Source organism: Miniopterus schreibersii, assembly GCF_964146895.1.
Source record: "Miniopterus schreibersii genome assembly, chromosome: 1".
NCBI lineage: Eukaryota > Metazoa > Chordata > Mammalia > Chiroptera > Miniopteridae > Miniopterus > Miniopterus schreibersii.
Window position 1 is genome coordinate 111,500,408 of NC_138101.1, and position 17,456 is coordinate 111,517,863.

The 17,456-nt window shown below is 38.0% G+C and overlaps 1 protein-coding gene and 1 long non-coding RNA gene across 10 annotated transcripts in view; one reads left to right on the forward strand and one right to left on the reverse strand.

The window, feature by feature from the left end:
- LOC308556033 overlaps positions 1-17,456 on the forward strand; it is a 160,081-nt gene that overhangs the window by 126,093 nt on the left and 16,532 nt on the right. The gene's annotated exons all lie outside the window — the stretch shown is intronic.
- The window catches only part of CREM (cAMP responsive element modulator), a gene marked incomplete at its 5' end in the record, with an annotated part of 90,769 nt that overhangs the window by 17,087 nt on the left and 56,226 nt on the right, over positions 1-17,456 (reverse strand). For 3 of the 9 annotated variants that reach the window (XM_081134858.1, XM_081134860.1, XM_081134859.1), the window contains one exon: positions 6,882-7,070. In XM_081134858.1, the coding sequence (XP_080990984.1) occupies positions 6,882-7,070 (189 nt within the window). Of the gene's footprint in view, positions 1-666; positions 813-1,358; positions 1,444-6,881; positions 7,071-17,456 lie in introns of those variants that run through there. The other 6 variants (XM_081134862.1, XM_081134864.1, XM_081134863.1 and 3 more) reach the window with 6 other exon arrangements.

A 17,456-nucleotide genomic window follows, 5' to 3' on the forward strand; every position in this document is an offset into this window, starting at 1 on the left:
CACAAAATGCCTTTTGGTTCTAAGAATCATGTGACATGCAGTATTTGAGATTAAGTACATCTATATCTTATAAAAAAATTTGCCATTTAAGAGCTTCGGCAATCTATCTAGCATCTCTAAAACTTTACATTTCTTTGAGAAAAACAATAGCTCAAGATAATTTTAAAAACAATTTAATACATGTGTCACTTGCTCAAGACAATGGAATGTTCCTATTTAGAAAGAGGAGCTGAGACTCACTAACTCTGATGAGGTAAATTGTGAGCAAGCTGTTTACAGCTATCCATTCTTCATGAATTCAAATGCAAATCAGTATTGGGTTAGAAATAAGATACCACTTGATAAACAAAATTGCAACCACATAAGTAAGGGACATAAGCGACTAAACCAGAAGCATTACCTGTAGTAACTAAGAACACCAAACCACAGAAAGAATTACGGGGAACAGGTTTAAATAATGCGGTTGGAGGGCGACTTTCAGACATGCACTTCCCTGACTGTGCTCTAGAGGGCTCCGTGAGTCTCAGATCCCGCAGAGCGAAGGGGTGAGGGCTCCTGGGCCCTGAGCCCGTCTTCCCGCACCTGTGGGCCTCGGAGTGGCGCAGGGCTCCGGGGATCTGCCCACACACGGGAGGGTGGGGCCGGCTTTCTAAAGCAGATACTTACCTGCAGAGAAACGCTAAAGTGAGGCTTACAAGTCAAGCTACTCAGTCCAAGAGCGATCTCGGGGACCGGCAACTCGGGAGCTAGTTAACAGCCTCACGCTGTCTGCAGCGCTCTGCTCCACGGAGAGGAAAGGAACTGACTCAGTCACAGCGGGGGGGCGGGGGGCTGACGTCAATGTGCAGCCCGCTTGTAGTTTAACTTTTCCACTTCCCTGAGGAACCACGATTCCAGGAAATGCAATGACGTCAGCCCTTTGAACTCCATTAGGGAGGAACAGACCATTTTAGACACCCGAGCAAAGAAACAAGTAGGCACACAACATCCCAACATGCTGGTCTGCTTTGGAGCTGTATTTGTACACAGCCACGAAATCGGAAGCTTATTTTTTTTTTACAACTTGAACAGTATATATGTTTAACTTGTAGCTGCACTGGATATGCAACAGGCTGCAGATGAAGTAACAGCTTATTTTAGAAGAGCAGAAAGGGAGAGAGAGAACTGCCTTGATCAAGTAATATAATACCGAGCAAAGAACCAATTACACTAAGATGCCTTAGAGCATACTGAATAGATAAGAAATTCCTCAGCTATTAGTAAAGTAATACTTTTGAAATACTCAGAGGCCCGTAAATAATTTTTCAAAACTTTCGAAATAATTTTACAGAATTTAAATCTTTCTCTGAAGTTCTTACCGGTTTCATCTCCAGTTACAGCCATGATGGGTTTCTGCATACAGAACTGCCCTATTCCTCCTCTCACAGGTCAACACAGTGTTCCAACTAGCAAGCCTGTGCAGTTATAAGTGGCAGTATTGACATCACAATGACATCACTAGCCTATCACTGCCATCAATCTGCTTTGTCACAGACAAGCTCACTGAAACCAAAGCCCTATAAAAACCCTGTAATAAACCATCAAATGCTCTTGTTTCTCATTTTTACATAAAAATCTGCTCTGGCCAAAAAAAAAAAAAAAAGTCTCATTAGCATTAAAAGTTACCTGTTTGTTTCTTATGAGGCTACTTCTTTATTATTATTCTGTCCAAGGTTTCTAGGTAAACAAAGGGGGCACAAGCCCTATAGATTTTTGATAACTTGGAGGATAAAAAACTCAGAGATTTAATACATAAACAAGTGACAATCAGCAGAGAGATGCTGTGAAATACACAGAAATGTATTTCGCAGATACTTTTAGATTCTCCAAGAAAGAAATGCCTAGCCACCTTTGTTTACTTGTAACACATTTCTATCTGCTATGCCAGAAAATCCAGCTGTTCCCAGGGTGACAGAGAATTTGCTAATTTCATTTGAAAGGAGTAGATACTGAAATTTTTAAAATTCAAATATAGCAAGTGTTATATAATACTCTTCCATAAATAGATTGAACCATATGAACTTGCTCATATTTGACCTTTTTGGCCCACAAAAACAGAAATTACATGTGACTCAATCTAATACATTATTTTAATAAATTAAAATCCCTTGAAAATAATTTTGTGACTTTTATAAATTCATAAATAAATCATAGTTACCATTCATAAATTTAAAAAATATGTCCAATTTTATTCACTTAATTAAGGTTTGGCACATGAAGAGCTGGATCACTGTAAATTTAACAAGTCCAACATTAGACACAAAATTGGAACCTGTTCAACAGTACAGCACCACAGCCTAGGGAAAAAATGATTTGTATCTCTACAGCACAAAAGTAAGTGACATGTCATTGAGAACTTTTACCTTCATCAGTGGGTTGTACAAAGCCCAGTCCCTTGTACGATTAAAATTCAAACCAACCTGAAGCCCACTACAGTTTTGCCTTATTCAATGAAGCACCTTCTAGTAAAAGCAGGGACTTTACACTCAGATGCTTAGGAGGAGAAACATCAGGAAGGACCAGCGTTTCCAGTAATTCTCCAGAACACATGAACTGAAGACATCCTGCTAATATGTAAGAAAGTCTGGGGAGCACCTTAGACATCAACCCCGTCAGAGGCTCTGTAAAGGACTCTGTCATCACAGCCACACGTAAGGGTTTGGATCCAAGAATACTAGTCGGTTTTATTTCAAATTGCAGAAAGCTCAGATTATTCTCAACATTTCTTTAAACTGGTACTTAGGTGCTCAATAAATATTAGTATAAAAAAACAGGTCAAGGAAGGAAAGGAAAGAGGGATGTTGGTTGCTTGGTTGACTACTATTAGTAAAGTTTTAATAAATTCCCTGGACCTGATAAACTCAGTTAATCGCACACAGAACTAATAACATTTTCACTAGAGAAAGAGTATTCCATTTTCATTCAGTAAATGGCTACTGAATATTTATCATATGCCAGGGACCATGCTGGGGACTAAGAATCCCTGTCCAAACAGAAGTTACCATCTAGGCAGGACCCCAAGAGTCACAATTCAGTAATATATACCCTGAGAAGGTGCAGTGGGAACTGCAAGAGGTGAACTAAGCCAGATGTGGAGGTCAGGGAAGGCTTCCTGGAGAAATGCTATCCAAGATGAAACATGAACAATGTCTCAGGGCAAAAGCCTATGTGTGAAGGCCTAGAGAGGAGAGAGGGCACAGCATACGACATGAAATGAAAAAAATCCAGCCATAAGAGGGAGAAGTTGAGAGAGAGGAAGCAAGGCCTAGATCAAGCAGAGATTTGGGACATGTTAAAGATTTTGACTGTCTAACAAGTAATAGACATTCGTTGGAGGGTTTTTGCAGGAGGCTTACATGATTAGACATGAATTTTAGAACTACTACTCTGAACTGCAGAATCAAGAGTATAATGGAGAAAAAGAAATGTTGGAAGCAGATACTTTTGTTTTTAAGAAATATTAGCTCCCAGAATCATTAGAAGGGATGAAGAAAGAGCCTAGCTGAACTTTCAGGAACAATTCCCCCAAAAAACGGGCCAAGAAGGGATATGCTGCCCCTGGCATGATTAGGAAAATCAGTATGCTGCTCCATAGTTACAAGCTTCATGCCAGGTACCTGGCAGACCAAAGTCTGCTGCAGGAATCCAGGTCAGAGCGGACAGCAGCTGGAATCGGGATTATGACAGTGGAGGTGGAGAGGAGTGAAGGGATGTGTGATTTAGCAGGAGCAAGAATGAATGGAGAAGGCAAGGGAGAGTAAGGCATGATACCCAGGTTTCTGGATTGAAGCAACAGGTCAGGCAGAATCCATTACTGAAATAGAGTAAACAAAAGGAGAGTTGGGGTGGGGAAGTGGATGTGGAGTTTTGGATTTAAGAAGTCGGAGATGTGTGAGGGATATCTAAGTAGCCAGTTGAAGTCAAGGGCATAGTCACAGTGAACTGAAGCCATGAACAGGGATGAGTTCATCTAGGGACAGTACCCAAGTCAGATGGAAGGTGGCCCAGGATGCAATCCCAAGAAACACTACTAACACTTAGGAGATGGGCAGAGGAAGATTGGACCAATAAAGGAGACTGAAAGAGAGCCAGGAAAGACAAGAAAAAATGGTAAGAATGCAGTATCAAGGAAGTGAAGGAAGCAGAGGTCAACAGTGTTAAATGCTGCTGAGGGACCAATCAAGATAACAACTGAGATCTCAAAAAGAAATTGCCCTGACCTTTCAATGGGATAGAGAGTAAGACAAGAATTCTCACTGACCTGCTCAGTTTAACACAGAACTAGGATTCTTGGCCAAAATTATATTTAAAAAGAAGAAAAGGAAAGGAAAAGAGAGGCAAGGCAAGGAGAAAACAAGAATAATAAAGATCGGAAGGGAAGAAACAAAACATCTTATTTGTATTTGATATAAATATTCACATAGTATCACAGGTGGATTCACAAAGGTCAGCATATTATTAGAAGTAATTAGAGTTTCAAAGGTTAACAGGCAAGATAATTTTTTTAAAAAATCATTAATATTTATCTATAATTTTCAACAATTAGAAAATGTAATAGAAAGGAATCATTCAAAATAGCAACAAAAACCTGGGGATGTTAGTACAGCATGGCAACTATAGTCAATAATACTGTGTTGTATATTTCAAAGTTACTAAAAAGTAGATCTTAAAAGTTCTCATCACAAGAAAAACAAATTTGTAACTATGTGTGGGGATAGGTGTTAATTAGACCTATTGTGGTGACTTATACAAATGTCAAATCATTATATTGTACACCTGAAACTAATATCATGTGATATGTCAATTATATCTCAATAAAAAAAGAAAGACTTAAGTTATCCCTAAATTAATCTATAAATGAAATGCAATATCATCATTGGTTTTATATTATTATTATTTAGAAACTCAAACTTATTCCAAATGCATATGGATGAATAATGGTTCACAAAAGCTAAATCAGCTTTAAAAAGACAGAAAAAGAGGAACTTGTTCTGTGAGATAACAAACCAGCATAATACTGGCATATAGAAAGAGACCAACAGTACAGAAGAGAGTTCTGAAACAGAGCCAAGTGTACCTGAGAACCTACTATATAATTAAGACTGTCCCATAAATTAATGGGGAAAGGACAAGCCATCAGTAGGGGAAAAATAGAGAAAAAATAAAAATAGATCTCTGCCTAATACTATATACAGAGGTGAATCTCAAGTGAATTAAGGACCCAAATGGGAAAGGTAAAACTATGAAGCTGATAGAATTTATGTAGAAAAATATGTTGGTGACTTATGGAAGAAAAAGAGTTCTTAAATAAACCCCAAAAGCACAAAACTTGTGTATTATCTATGCAAAACAATTTAAAAACTCTCATTGTTAAAGTATCAAGTTTGTGGTGGATTTTCTATACTTAATAAATTAGAAGAAATGATTATTCTTTATGATTATTCATTTAGATATAGAGGGTTCACGAGGCAAATATACAGTTCCTGAATGGTTTGCCTACGATTTTTCGACTTTACGATGGTGAGAAAGTGACACACATTCAATAGAAACTGTACTTGGAATTTTGAATTTAGATCTTTTCCAGGGCTAATGATATCAGTTCCAATCCTCTCTCCTGATGCCAGGCAGGTGCAATGAGCGGTACCTCACCTGATCACATGGGTCAACAGCCCATATTCTACAGTATTTACTGGGTGACATGATTGTGCCCAGCTGTGTCTAATATGCCCAACTGAGCACATTTAATAAGACAGGCTCAGCTAAGCTATGATGTTCAGTAGGATAGGTGTATTAAGTGCATTTTCAACTTATTATATTTTCAATTTACGATGGGCATATCAGGACGTAATCCCACCGTAAACCAAGGAGCATCTGGACTGGGTGGTTTTAATATACATTTAAGAGAAAACATTAGAGTATTGAGTAAGAACTATGAATTTTTTTATACTCCAGAATTGCTATCACTTCAGTTCTTCAAACACTTCTATTACAGTCCACATTAACCTCCAAAATACCTAGGAGTAAAGCTAATTAATAAGAGATTTATCAATTATAACCTGCTTTCTCTCAGCGCCTCCCCCAAACTTGGAAGACTTTTAAACTAAAGGAACTAATATTACCTCCTTAAAATCAATGCTATATCATAAATCCTCAGCAAATGGTCCAGGAGGAATAGAATTAAATTAAAAACACAGGATTTGAAAGTTGTAATAAACACATTATAGTTATTATAAGCACGACCGAATGAAATGAAATAATATATAACTCAAATTTAACTGAAATCTTAGGTTCCCCTAAAAAACTTAGGGCTACAATCCAACTGCTTTATTTCACTCCTATCAGTTCCCATAAGAGATAGATTGGGTACCTCAGAATTCAACTATACTAAAAACGGTCTAAAGAAAAAAAAAATCGGCAATTGTTTTGAAATGAGATATCTACAAGTTAAGACTTGAGCATAACAGCTGGAGAAAGACCCAAATTCAGTGCATCATGGGACTGGATACTTAAATTTTCATAGACTAGGTAATAAACATATATTAGGTACAACATTTATAACTCTCAAATGAAAGATACTTTAAAGAAGTCACTCATGTTTTCAACTCCCTTTTTTCATCATGCTACTTTGAATTCAATTTTCCTGTAGAGCCAGTAAAACCTGCTAAATATAAAAATCATATAATTTATTTAACTTGTTTAATGTACTAAAATATTTCTTCTTCAAGCCATTAAGTGCCCCCCATCTACCACCTGTATATTTCAGAAAACTATAAAGTCACCACTAAATGGTGTGATATAGTAATCCATAGGTATTCTAAAGATATTAGATTAATAAAGTATACCTTGAACAACCACCTGGCTGCCTGGGACAAAGAACTGCTGTGTGCCATCAGCTGATTGTGCTGCATACTGTACAATTGCAGCACCAGGTGGAGGAGCTCCTGAATTTGTCATTGTTAATGCCTGTAGTCCCTGAACACCATCAGATCCTGGGTTAGAAATCTGGATTGTTCCACCTTGGGCTATAGCAACTTAACAGAAAAAGAAAAGAAATATTAGAGAATTTCAAGCTTCATTTTTAATAATCTCATATTGGAAGAATATACTCTGGGTCTATGTATTACCAATGCTTCTCATTCTCAATTTACTCTTATTGCTTTATGTTGAATTGATAAGGAGGTCCTCTTTCACAGGACAATATTCTGAAAAGGCTCATAAACACTTGAAAATATCTTATATTCAGAACTGTTTGAAATACATACAGCTCATGGGGCTTTCTTCCTTCCTTGCTTACATACAACTAAATTATTTAAGAGGAAACAGGGAGAAAGTCCAGCTTCTTGATTTTCTCCATCCTTTCAGATATTTTTAGATATAACAACATTCTTCTAACATTTAAGAAATGGTCAGTGAAATTCCATTGAGCATCATAAATACAATGAATTTGTACCTTCATTCAGCTAACTACTTTTCTAATTTATCATCAAAAGAAAATAGCTTTTCACGGAACATAAATTTTGGTTTTTAAAGCTCAAGTCTACAAAACTGTAGCCTTTACCATTTTGACTATGTCAGGGGAATCCTGAAATATAAATGTTAAGTTAGAATGGACCTTAAAAGGTAACTGTATTGAAACAATTTGTTTTACAATATTTACCTCTATACCAAGTGTCCTTGAATAACTAACTCAGCTGATGGCAACAACTATGAGGAGGATTTCCTCTAAATACTGGGTCTTGCCAGTCATGTTTAAACATTAACATATTAACTAAAAGTTTCAAAAGAATAATTGATCAAGTGAAATGTTTTTAAATTTCACTTAATAGACAAATAAATCTAAATATCTGAGAGTTTGGTATACTTGAACATAAAGATTATGACTACGTTTTAGTTTAAACACTAGAGATTACGTGGAATCAAAGGCTATCTTTTTTTTTTAAATCACATATAAACTAGCTAACTAGATTTTTTTACAATGAAGATAAAAATAATACATCATCAGAATAACACAACACCAATAAATCCATGTAAATGCCTTACAGGAATGTTACAGTAGTATCTAAAACATACTATGAACATTTCCAAGTCATTCCCTAACATTGTAACAGCATCTAAGCAAAGGACCACCTAGGTGATGAAGTAATCCTATAAACTGTCAGAACTATTGGAAAGAGTAATGATAAATCTTTAATTCTTTGTCCTAAGACTCTAGGGCCTAACAACAACAACAACAAAATGGGTTAACATTTTTTTAAGAGTTTAACATAGATACATTCTCTGTGTTTTAGTTCACTGAAAGATCACTATTAGAATAGGATTGACAGAAACTGAAGAATCCATTATAAAATGTCAGTAGAGCTGAGGTTGAGAAACTGAGGTAACATCACTTTATCTGGCTCATATAGAGCATTATATTCTGCACACATTTTAAAAACAAGATTTCACCATTACGCTCCAAAGATTTTAAGAGTCTCAAGATTCACCCCTTACAATAAGAGTCTGGGAGAGATCTAACCCTATCTACCTTTTTTAAAAAGAAGTACAGTATGAAAAGGAAGATAATGGCTGGACATGAATAAATTTTATGCTAGCATACATTTGAATGTGTATTTTCAGTTGATAATTCATTTGATGTCATAGAAATAGTGCTTTTAGAAAGAAAAAGCACAGGCAGTATAACTACAATGTACAAGAAGCACAAAGCCTAGTGTTAACCTAAATTTTAAGTCAGAATGAGAGACAATAAGCATTTATTTGTGATCAAAGACTGTAATCTGGGGAGCACAGTCTCAGGCAGAAACTCAAATAGTATCCAGGTTACAGGGTGAAAGCAAAGGGTTTTTATAAGAAAAGTAAAAGGAATAATTATATGAAAAGAAGAAAAATTTCGTATTGGTGCCGACAAGTTGAGCTACTATTGGCTATACAGGATTGCTTACTGATTCTGTCTTCAGATAGAAGGTCCACAATCATTTGTCCTTGTGATCAGACTGTCCTGCTGACTTTAAAATTGTTTGCAAAACAGTGGTTTGGCCCAGTCCAAAATTTCAAGAAACACAACAAGGAAGACAGTTCCTCTGGAATGGCTGCTCCGGCTCCATTTTAAAATGGCTCCATTCCCCCCTGGCCAGTGTGGCTCAGTGGTAGAGCATCGGCCTGCACACCTAAAGGTCGCAGGTTCAATTCCCAGTCAAGGGCACGTACCTGGGCACTATTTGGGTTACAGGTTCATTCCCCACCCACCCCAAGTTGGCGTACGTGTGGGAGGCAACCAATCAATGTAGCTTTCTCACATCCATGTTTCTCTCTCTCTCTTTCCCCCTTCCCCCCTCCCTCCACTCTGAAAAAGCAATGGAAAAAATAAACAAAAATAAAATAAAATAAAAATAAAATAAAATAATAAAATGGCTCAATTCCTGTCATATTTCACACTAGCCCATATAGCAGGCACTCAATATGATGAATGAATGGCTCATTTCCTCAAGACAGACTATAGTATAAACAACTTAAGCCACTTGTAGATTTAGAAGAGTCAAAACAAGTATGGTTTCAAATTCTGATAATAGAACTTAATTTTCAATGCCAATCACTAAGCTGTTGGACTAGTAAAAAATCTGAGGAGAGAGTACTTACTTCCAAGGATAAGAACCATGAAATAGGTAGATAACAAAGATCTTTGCTTTCTTTTTTCTTTTCATACTTTTTTCCTGTTTTCACCGCCCCCCCCTTCTTCTGTCAATGTTTCCCCATAGTTCCAATGAAAACTTACTTGCTTTCACACTGTAAAAAGCTGATATATCAAGAATCTGTTACTCTCATCATTTTATTTTCTGGTTAAGTCATTATATAATTAGATGTGAAAAACAAAAGCTAAATATACACACAAGCTGGCTCTAGGGGGAAAACATTTCTTCTGGTAAGTCTCGTAGTTTTGCCTAGCTTTTATTTTTCTGTAACAAAGGTACTCTGAATTATGGCATTGTCAAATGACTGAGGACCTTCCCATTTCAAATGTTACCTCTCATTTGACAATAAAGATTTCTCAACGCTTCAGGATACTGGAAATAGGCTTTGTGCATACGTGTATTCAAAAGACTTGAGAAAGTGTTTTAGGTTACAAAATATTCAATAGTATAATATGTATTTTCAGTAAACACACATTGAGATAAATTAAATAGTAGGAAAAACTTAGATGAAATCAACTGAATGAATTTAGTTAGGTCTTTTATTTTTTATTTTTAAATATATCTTTACTGGTTTCATAGAGAGGAAAGGAGAGGGATAGAGAGATAGAAACATCAATGATGAGTCATTGATCAGCTGCCTCCTGCACACCCCCTACTGGGGATCAAGCCCGCAACCTGGGCATGTGCCCTGACTGGGAATCCAACCCTGATCGCCTGGATCCTGGGTCGACTCTCAACCGCTGAGCCACGCCCAGCCGGACTAGCTCATTTTTTAAAAACTTATAGGAATTTTCTAGTAAGAATTTTGTGTCATCTATTTTCCCTGCCCACTCATCTCAAACCAATTTTTTAAAAATTCAGTCCAGAATTTTTCCAAACAAATTCCAGATATCATGTCTGGCTAATCGTTTTTAAATAAAGTATTTGGCCCATAACAAGGCCATTAGTAACCAATAAAAATAAAATACCTTTGTATTTCCCACTAATCTTACTTTGGGGACCTAAGCTTTATTAATGCTTGCTTGGACTGACACATGCAACTGAAACATAAATACCTACACCTCTGCACAGATTGTTATTAACAATGAAGAGTCCACACTGGTCTATGAATATTAATTGGGACTCAAGCAGAAGTAAAATTGTTTTTCTATTTTAGACTATATGCATACTTATTTTCCTCTTTTAAGTAATCCTTAATAACATTACAGCTTCATAAAATATCTAAATTGAATTAAAAATGAACAGCTAGATTATATAATCAACTAAATTCTACTCCAATGTCCATTATTAATTAATTCAAGCCTGCTAGTATCTTATCTGCTCATAGTAGTGGTGGGTAGAGGTTAAGTTCCGTAGTTCTCATTGCTCTGAGAGGTACTTATCTGCTCCCAACCCAAACCTCGGGTGAGTTATACCAAATAATTAAGTGGGTCATTCTATACGCACTAGTTGAATGTTGGACACACTGATCTTACATTAAGAAAAACATTGTCTATGTAAAGCGTAATTCATTAATTTACTAAGTGTTTTTATACTAAGTTAGTTTTAGTGGTTACACAAATGTTTTTATATATATCCTTACAGAGTCATGGTATTTAGTTTCAAATCAGTATTAACCCAATTATGGTTTCCCCATCTCCAATTTACCATCTATCACGGTAACCAGGATGCTATCATATCAACTAATCCGGCAATAAATTATCTTAAAATTCCTAATATACAAAACCATGTTTTAAAAATCTGCTATTTCCACTACTCATCACTATTGAGCACTTCTCTCCTAAAACTATTAATATCATTGTATGGAAAACATTACTTACAGGATGAAAATTTAAGATTTTTTATTTTTAAAAAGTTTAATTAAAAAATATTTTAAAGTGTTGTAAAATCAATAAAGGACAAAAATAAAGATAAATAAGGGTAGAAAAAGGGAAGAAAAAGTTCATGACCAAAGGAGGAAAGAGAATTTATTTAAAATTTCACCTGACCTCTTTTTACTTGATGCTGACATCTTTTCAATCCTAAACCTGTATAAATGAGCTAATTCAAATACATAAACATGTAAAGTCTAATTAATTATAATTTAAGACCATCTTTATTCCAAATTGCAATAAAAAGATTTGTGATTAAATTTTAATTGAATTAACTTTAAAAAGAACAACAGACTTTATTCCAGTGAATTCTCAGACTTAAATTCAAAAAGTGAGCACAAAACAAAATATGTAAGTACCCCTACCTTAAAAGCAGAAGAAACACTAAAACAGCCTCAAGCTAGAACAAGAATAGCAACACCAAGGTTAAAAAGCCAGATTTACATTAAGTAGACACCTTCTATGTTTGCTCGGAAAATTACCTTGGAAGAATGTAAGTAAAGTCACTATTTAGAGTCAAACAATGTGTAAGCCTATCATGTGCAAGTTCTTATTATGAGGAATTGGAATTAGTGTTTACTCATATGAATCTCCTGAGAATTCTGAATTCTTTAGCAGTCCACACAGTTCATATATACCTTTTTAATAATGGCGGATTTTGGATTGACCCACTTACCTTTAGTGTATAAGAATTCCAGTAAAGATGAGTTAATAGAGACTCATTCTAACAAAGTTCCTAGTAAAATAAAGTATGAGCAAGCAAAGAGATAAGGGACATTTGGGAAAAAAAATAATTTGAAGTGTTGGGTGATAGTCCTTATTTGGTAAGGGAAGAGGTCAGGTTGGGTACAGTAGAATGAGGGATAAAAAACAACTGTCTTTAGAGAAAATTTAATGAATTAAACTTCAAACATTTTAATCTCTATAGTTGCTTTAACCATGCATTTATGAATTCGCTCTCATTTAATGCATATCTTACACAGAGATAAATTATTTGCTAATTCTACACCTTTCTGAACCACAATCTTTAAAAATATTCTCCTGAGACAGGATGGATTTTCTTTGACCAGAATGATTTAATTGGCATACAACAAACCTATAACCAAGATCTGTACTTTCAGTAAAGATTTTGAAGTATGGCTCATTTTTTTGGTGTTACAATAATGAACCCTTGACCATTTTAAGTTATTTTTCCTACCCCCAGTGTAAAAAAGTTAGCCTTTTCTAACTTTCACTTCTTAGTTTTTGTGATTAAAAAACAAGTTGAAGTAATAAGGCCAACTTCTGTCAAATATTTAACTTTCAACTATTAAAAATGTAACAGCTGAGGAGAAACAAGATGGCGGTGCAGGTAACAGCTGTACCCACCGCCTCCCACAACCACATCAAAATTACAACTAAAATACAGAACCACCATCACTCAGAGCCTCCTGAGATCTGGCTGAACAGAAGCCCTACAACCAGGGAGCTGAAGAAGCACCGAGTGTGGTAGGAGGGGCGCAGATGCCGGTGGATTGGGGCCGAATTGTGGAGACGCGGCCACGGGCCCACACCTGGTGCCACGGTTAAAACCCGGGAGGTAATCTCGGCTGCGGAGGTTTCGCGGAGGTTTCCCGGAGGAGGGAGGGGTCCCAGCCCCACAGCAGGCCCCAGCCCAGGGCTCCAGGCCAGGAAGAGGCATCCCCACAACTTCGGGCTGTGAAACCAGCCGGGACTGTCCCTGAGGGTCGAGGAGGCTTCGGGAGCCCCAGCAGCTCCTCTTAAAGGGCCCGCGAACAGACTCACTCAGACGCGCTTCCTCTGACCCCGGCACCGGGCAGCAGCTTGAAAGGAACCTGGGACACTCGGGGAGGAACTAACCTGCCTGAAATCCAGACGAGAGGTGGAGGGGCAGCTTTCTCCCAGACAGAAATGCTGATGGAGGCCATGGCTCCTTTGGCGAGTCCTTCCCGCACACAGCCGGCAGGCAAGCACCATATTTGAATCGCCAGCACCTGCCTCACACCTTTGGCCCCGCCCTGTGATTCCTGGAGGCCCCGCCCCTCCCCACCTGCAGCTCATCCAGGCCATTTCCAGCGGCTTTTCTGTGCAAGTGGCCTCTCCAGCCTCATGCTTAGGACTTTCCTAAAATCTCTCAAACAAGCAGCAGCGTGCCCCATATAGCTTGATAGGTGGCCCCAGGCCTGGCACTAGCAGCAGCCTGTATTGGCTCATAGCTTGGCCTCTCCTGGACAACGCAAAGCCCAGTACAAGTAGAAGCCATCTACGGTTTGCTGTGTAGTTCATGCTGGGTGGCCCTGAGCAAGGCACTGGCACAGGCTGACTTTGCACCTCCTGGGAGGCCAGAGACAGTGCACCTGGTGCTCAGACTCAACCACGCTGGATTACAACCCTACCACATCCACGAGTGATACACTCAAGGGGTACACTTGGTGAACACCAAAGCTCCACTGAAGTAAATCCTGATCCATAAGGGTGTCTCCAGCACAGCAGCCCTTTGGCTGTAGTTGCAGCTGGTCCTCACAGCTGATTTGCCTGGGGGTCAGTTCCTCCCAGGGACGCCAACAGGAACCAAGGCTCAACTACAACAGGACAGTGCACACAGCCCACACAGGGAAGCACCTAGAAGGCCCAGCTCAGGTGATTGGGGAGGCTGAGCCACTGCACCCTACAGGACACCTACTACACAAAGCCACTCTACAAATTCCAGAAGACATAGCAGCTCTACCTAATACATAGAAACAAACACCAGGAAGCAGCCAAAATGTGGAGGCAAAGAAACATATCACAAAGGAAAGAACAGAAGAAATCTCTAGAAGAGGAACTAAATGAAATAGATCCAAGCAAGCTAACAGATAGAGAGTTCAGAATAATGGTTATAAGGATGTTTAAGCAGACTGTTAGGGAAATAACTGAGAAAATCAATAACATAATAAAGTACCAATTTGAAATGAAGGCTACACAAACAAATGAATAATTTACAGGGAATCAACAGTAGAGGACACTGAGAATCAAATCAGCAATTTGGAACACGAGGAAACAAAAAATACCCAACCAGAAGAGCAAAAAGAAGAAAAAAAAATCCAGAAATATGAAGATAGTATAAGGAGCCTCTGGGACAACTTCAAGAGGCCCAACATTCATATTATTGGGGTGACAGAAGGGGAAGAAAGAGACCAAGTAATTGAAAACCTATTTGAAAAAATACAGAAAACGTCCCCTACCTGGGGAAAGAAATCGACTTACAATTCCAGGAAGCACAGAGGGTCCCAAAGAAGAGGAACCCAAAGAGGCCCACAGCAAGACACATCATAATTAAAATCCCAAAGGTTAAAGACAAAGAGAGAATCTTAAAAGCAGCAAGAGAAAAGCAGTTAGTTACCTACAAGGGGGCACCCATACGACTGTCAGCTGATTTCTCAACAGAAACTTTGCAGGTCAGAAGGGAGTGGCAAGAAATATTCAAAGTGATGAAAAACATGGAACTACAACCAAGATTGCTCTACCCAACAAAGCTATCATTTAGAATTGGAGGTCAGATAAAGAGCTTCTCAGACATGGAAAAGCTAAAGGAGTTCATCACCACCAGACCAGCACTACAGGAAGAGTTGAAGGGTCTTCTTTAAGAAGAAGCTAATGAACAAAGGAATCTGATGAACTAAATAAATCCAGAGACACTGATGCATGCAACAGATGATCATATTTCAGAGGAAAGAGAGAAGGGGGGTGGAGGGTGGGAAGAGATTAATCAAAGAAGTTATATGCATAACCCATGGACACAGTTAATAACGGGGTAAAGGCCTGGGAAGGGGGTGGGAGGGAAGTGGAGGGGATCAATTGGGGGGGGGGGAAATGGGATACCTGTAATACTCTCAACAATAAAGATAAATTTAAAAAGTAAAAAAATAATAATAATAACAGCTTATCCCTGGCTGGTTGGTCCAGTAGTTAGAGTGCAGGCGCACATACCAAAGGGTCGAGGGTTCAATTCTTCGTCAAGGGGCACAAACGTGGGTTCCAGGTTCAATCCCTGGACTGGTCAGGGTGCGTGGGGGAGACAACCAATTGATGTGTCTCTCTCACATCAATGTTTCTCTCTCTCTACCCCTCTCTCCCACCCTTCCACTCTCTCTAAAAATCAATCATTGGTGAGGATTAACAAAAAATAAAAGTAAAAATAAAAATGTAGCCCAGCTGGTGTGGCTCAGTGGTTGAGTGTCGACTTATGAACCAGGAGATCACGGTTCGATTCCTGATCAGGGCTCATGCCCAGGTTTCAGGCACAGTCCCCAGTAGGGGGAGTGCAGGAAGCAGCCAATCAATGACTCTCTCATCATTGATGTTTCTATCTCCCTCTCCCTCTCCCTTCCTCTCTCTGAAATTAAAAAAAAATTTTTTTTTTTTTTAATGTAACAGCGTGTATATGGGGAAACCAGAGTACACTTATTTTTATTTCTTCAACTTTGACACAAGTTATTTACTTTTTTTTGTTTTCAACTTATTATACCAAGTTAAAAATAAATAACCTAGCCCAGCCGGGCGTGGCTCAGTGGTTAAGCATCGACCTAGGATCCAGGCGATCGGGGTTCGATTCCCGGTCGGGGCACATGCCCGGGTTGCGGGCTGCAGCCAATCAATGACTCTCTCATCATTGATGTTTCTGTCTCTCTCTCTCTCCCTCTCCTTTCCTCTCTCTGAAATCAATAAAGATATGCAAAAAAAAAAAAAAAAGATTGATTAAAAAAAAAACACCTAAAATAATAATCTTTGAAAAAAGAAGCAAAGTTTAGGGAAAAGTCATCCATGGATAAAAGTTGAAAGAGTTAATTTTTATAATGAAAGGATCTCAAAAATAGATACATGAAAATACATAGAAAAACCTCTAGAAATTCTAGTAAAATAAACTTCTCTAGTCTAAAAACCAAAGAACACCAGATTGTTTCTATTTCTAGATATTTAGGAACAACATTAAAGCATTAATATCTTTTAAGTTATTCCTAGTAAGAAATAAAACTAAAGAAAATCTTGTGTATATATAAATATACATTTACCCTCCAATTAAAGTAAATGTCTTCTAAAAAGATGAAATCTTAATATTCACTCTTCAAATGAAAAAATTATCAACAGAAACAAGTGTCACTAAATGTTTATAAAATGCATTTTTAACAAAGGCAATATCACTTTTTGTGAACCAATAAGTGCCAATTTTTAAGTGAGGACAACACACATAGAACCAGCACAACTTTTCATTAAAATAATTGCCAGGATCAATACTGTATGTGTCCAAATTAAGAAACCTAAGTACGAGTTAGTCCAGGACCTCTAATGTGGCAAACAGACAAATACCTAACTTCTAAACACTGGGTTTTCTACTCAACCAGAGCTTCTGACTTCACCCCAGCCTGCCCCCTACCCACAGTGATGTTTAGGGCTCCACCCTCTTCTCCAAACTGCACTAAGAGGACAAGAAGGTGTCAGAGAACCTGAATGAGACATCGCCACAGTTAGCTTGCATTTCTCTGTGACATGTCAAAGTAGCATGTTTCTTTCCCCCAATTTTATCTGTTATCTCCTTGTGTGCTCACACTAACCCCAGAGTTTGCCAATTTACTGTTATTCTCACTTCAAAGACTAAAAACCTGAGATGGGAAACAAAGCTCATTCTGATGCAGTTGGCAAATGACAGGACCAGGATGCCTTCACATCATCTCTAGCTTCAACATTCTCTCAACCCAGTGTTCTCAGGATTTCAAAATTTCAGCTAATAATCTAAGCAAACTAACGCTTGCACATCCCCATCCATATCACCTTTTAAAGAGATCGCTGCTTTTATCAATTCCTAAGCGGCATTAGGATACGC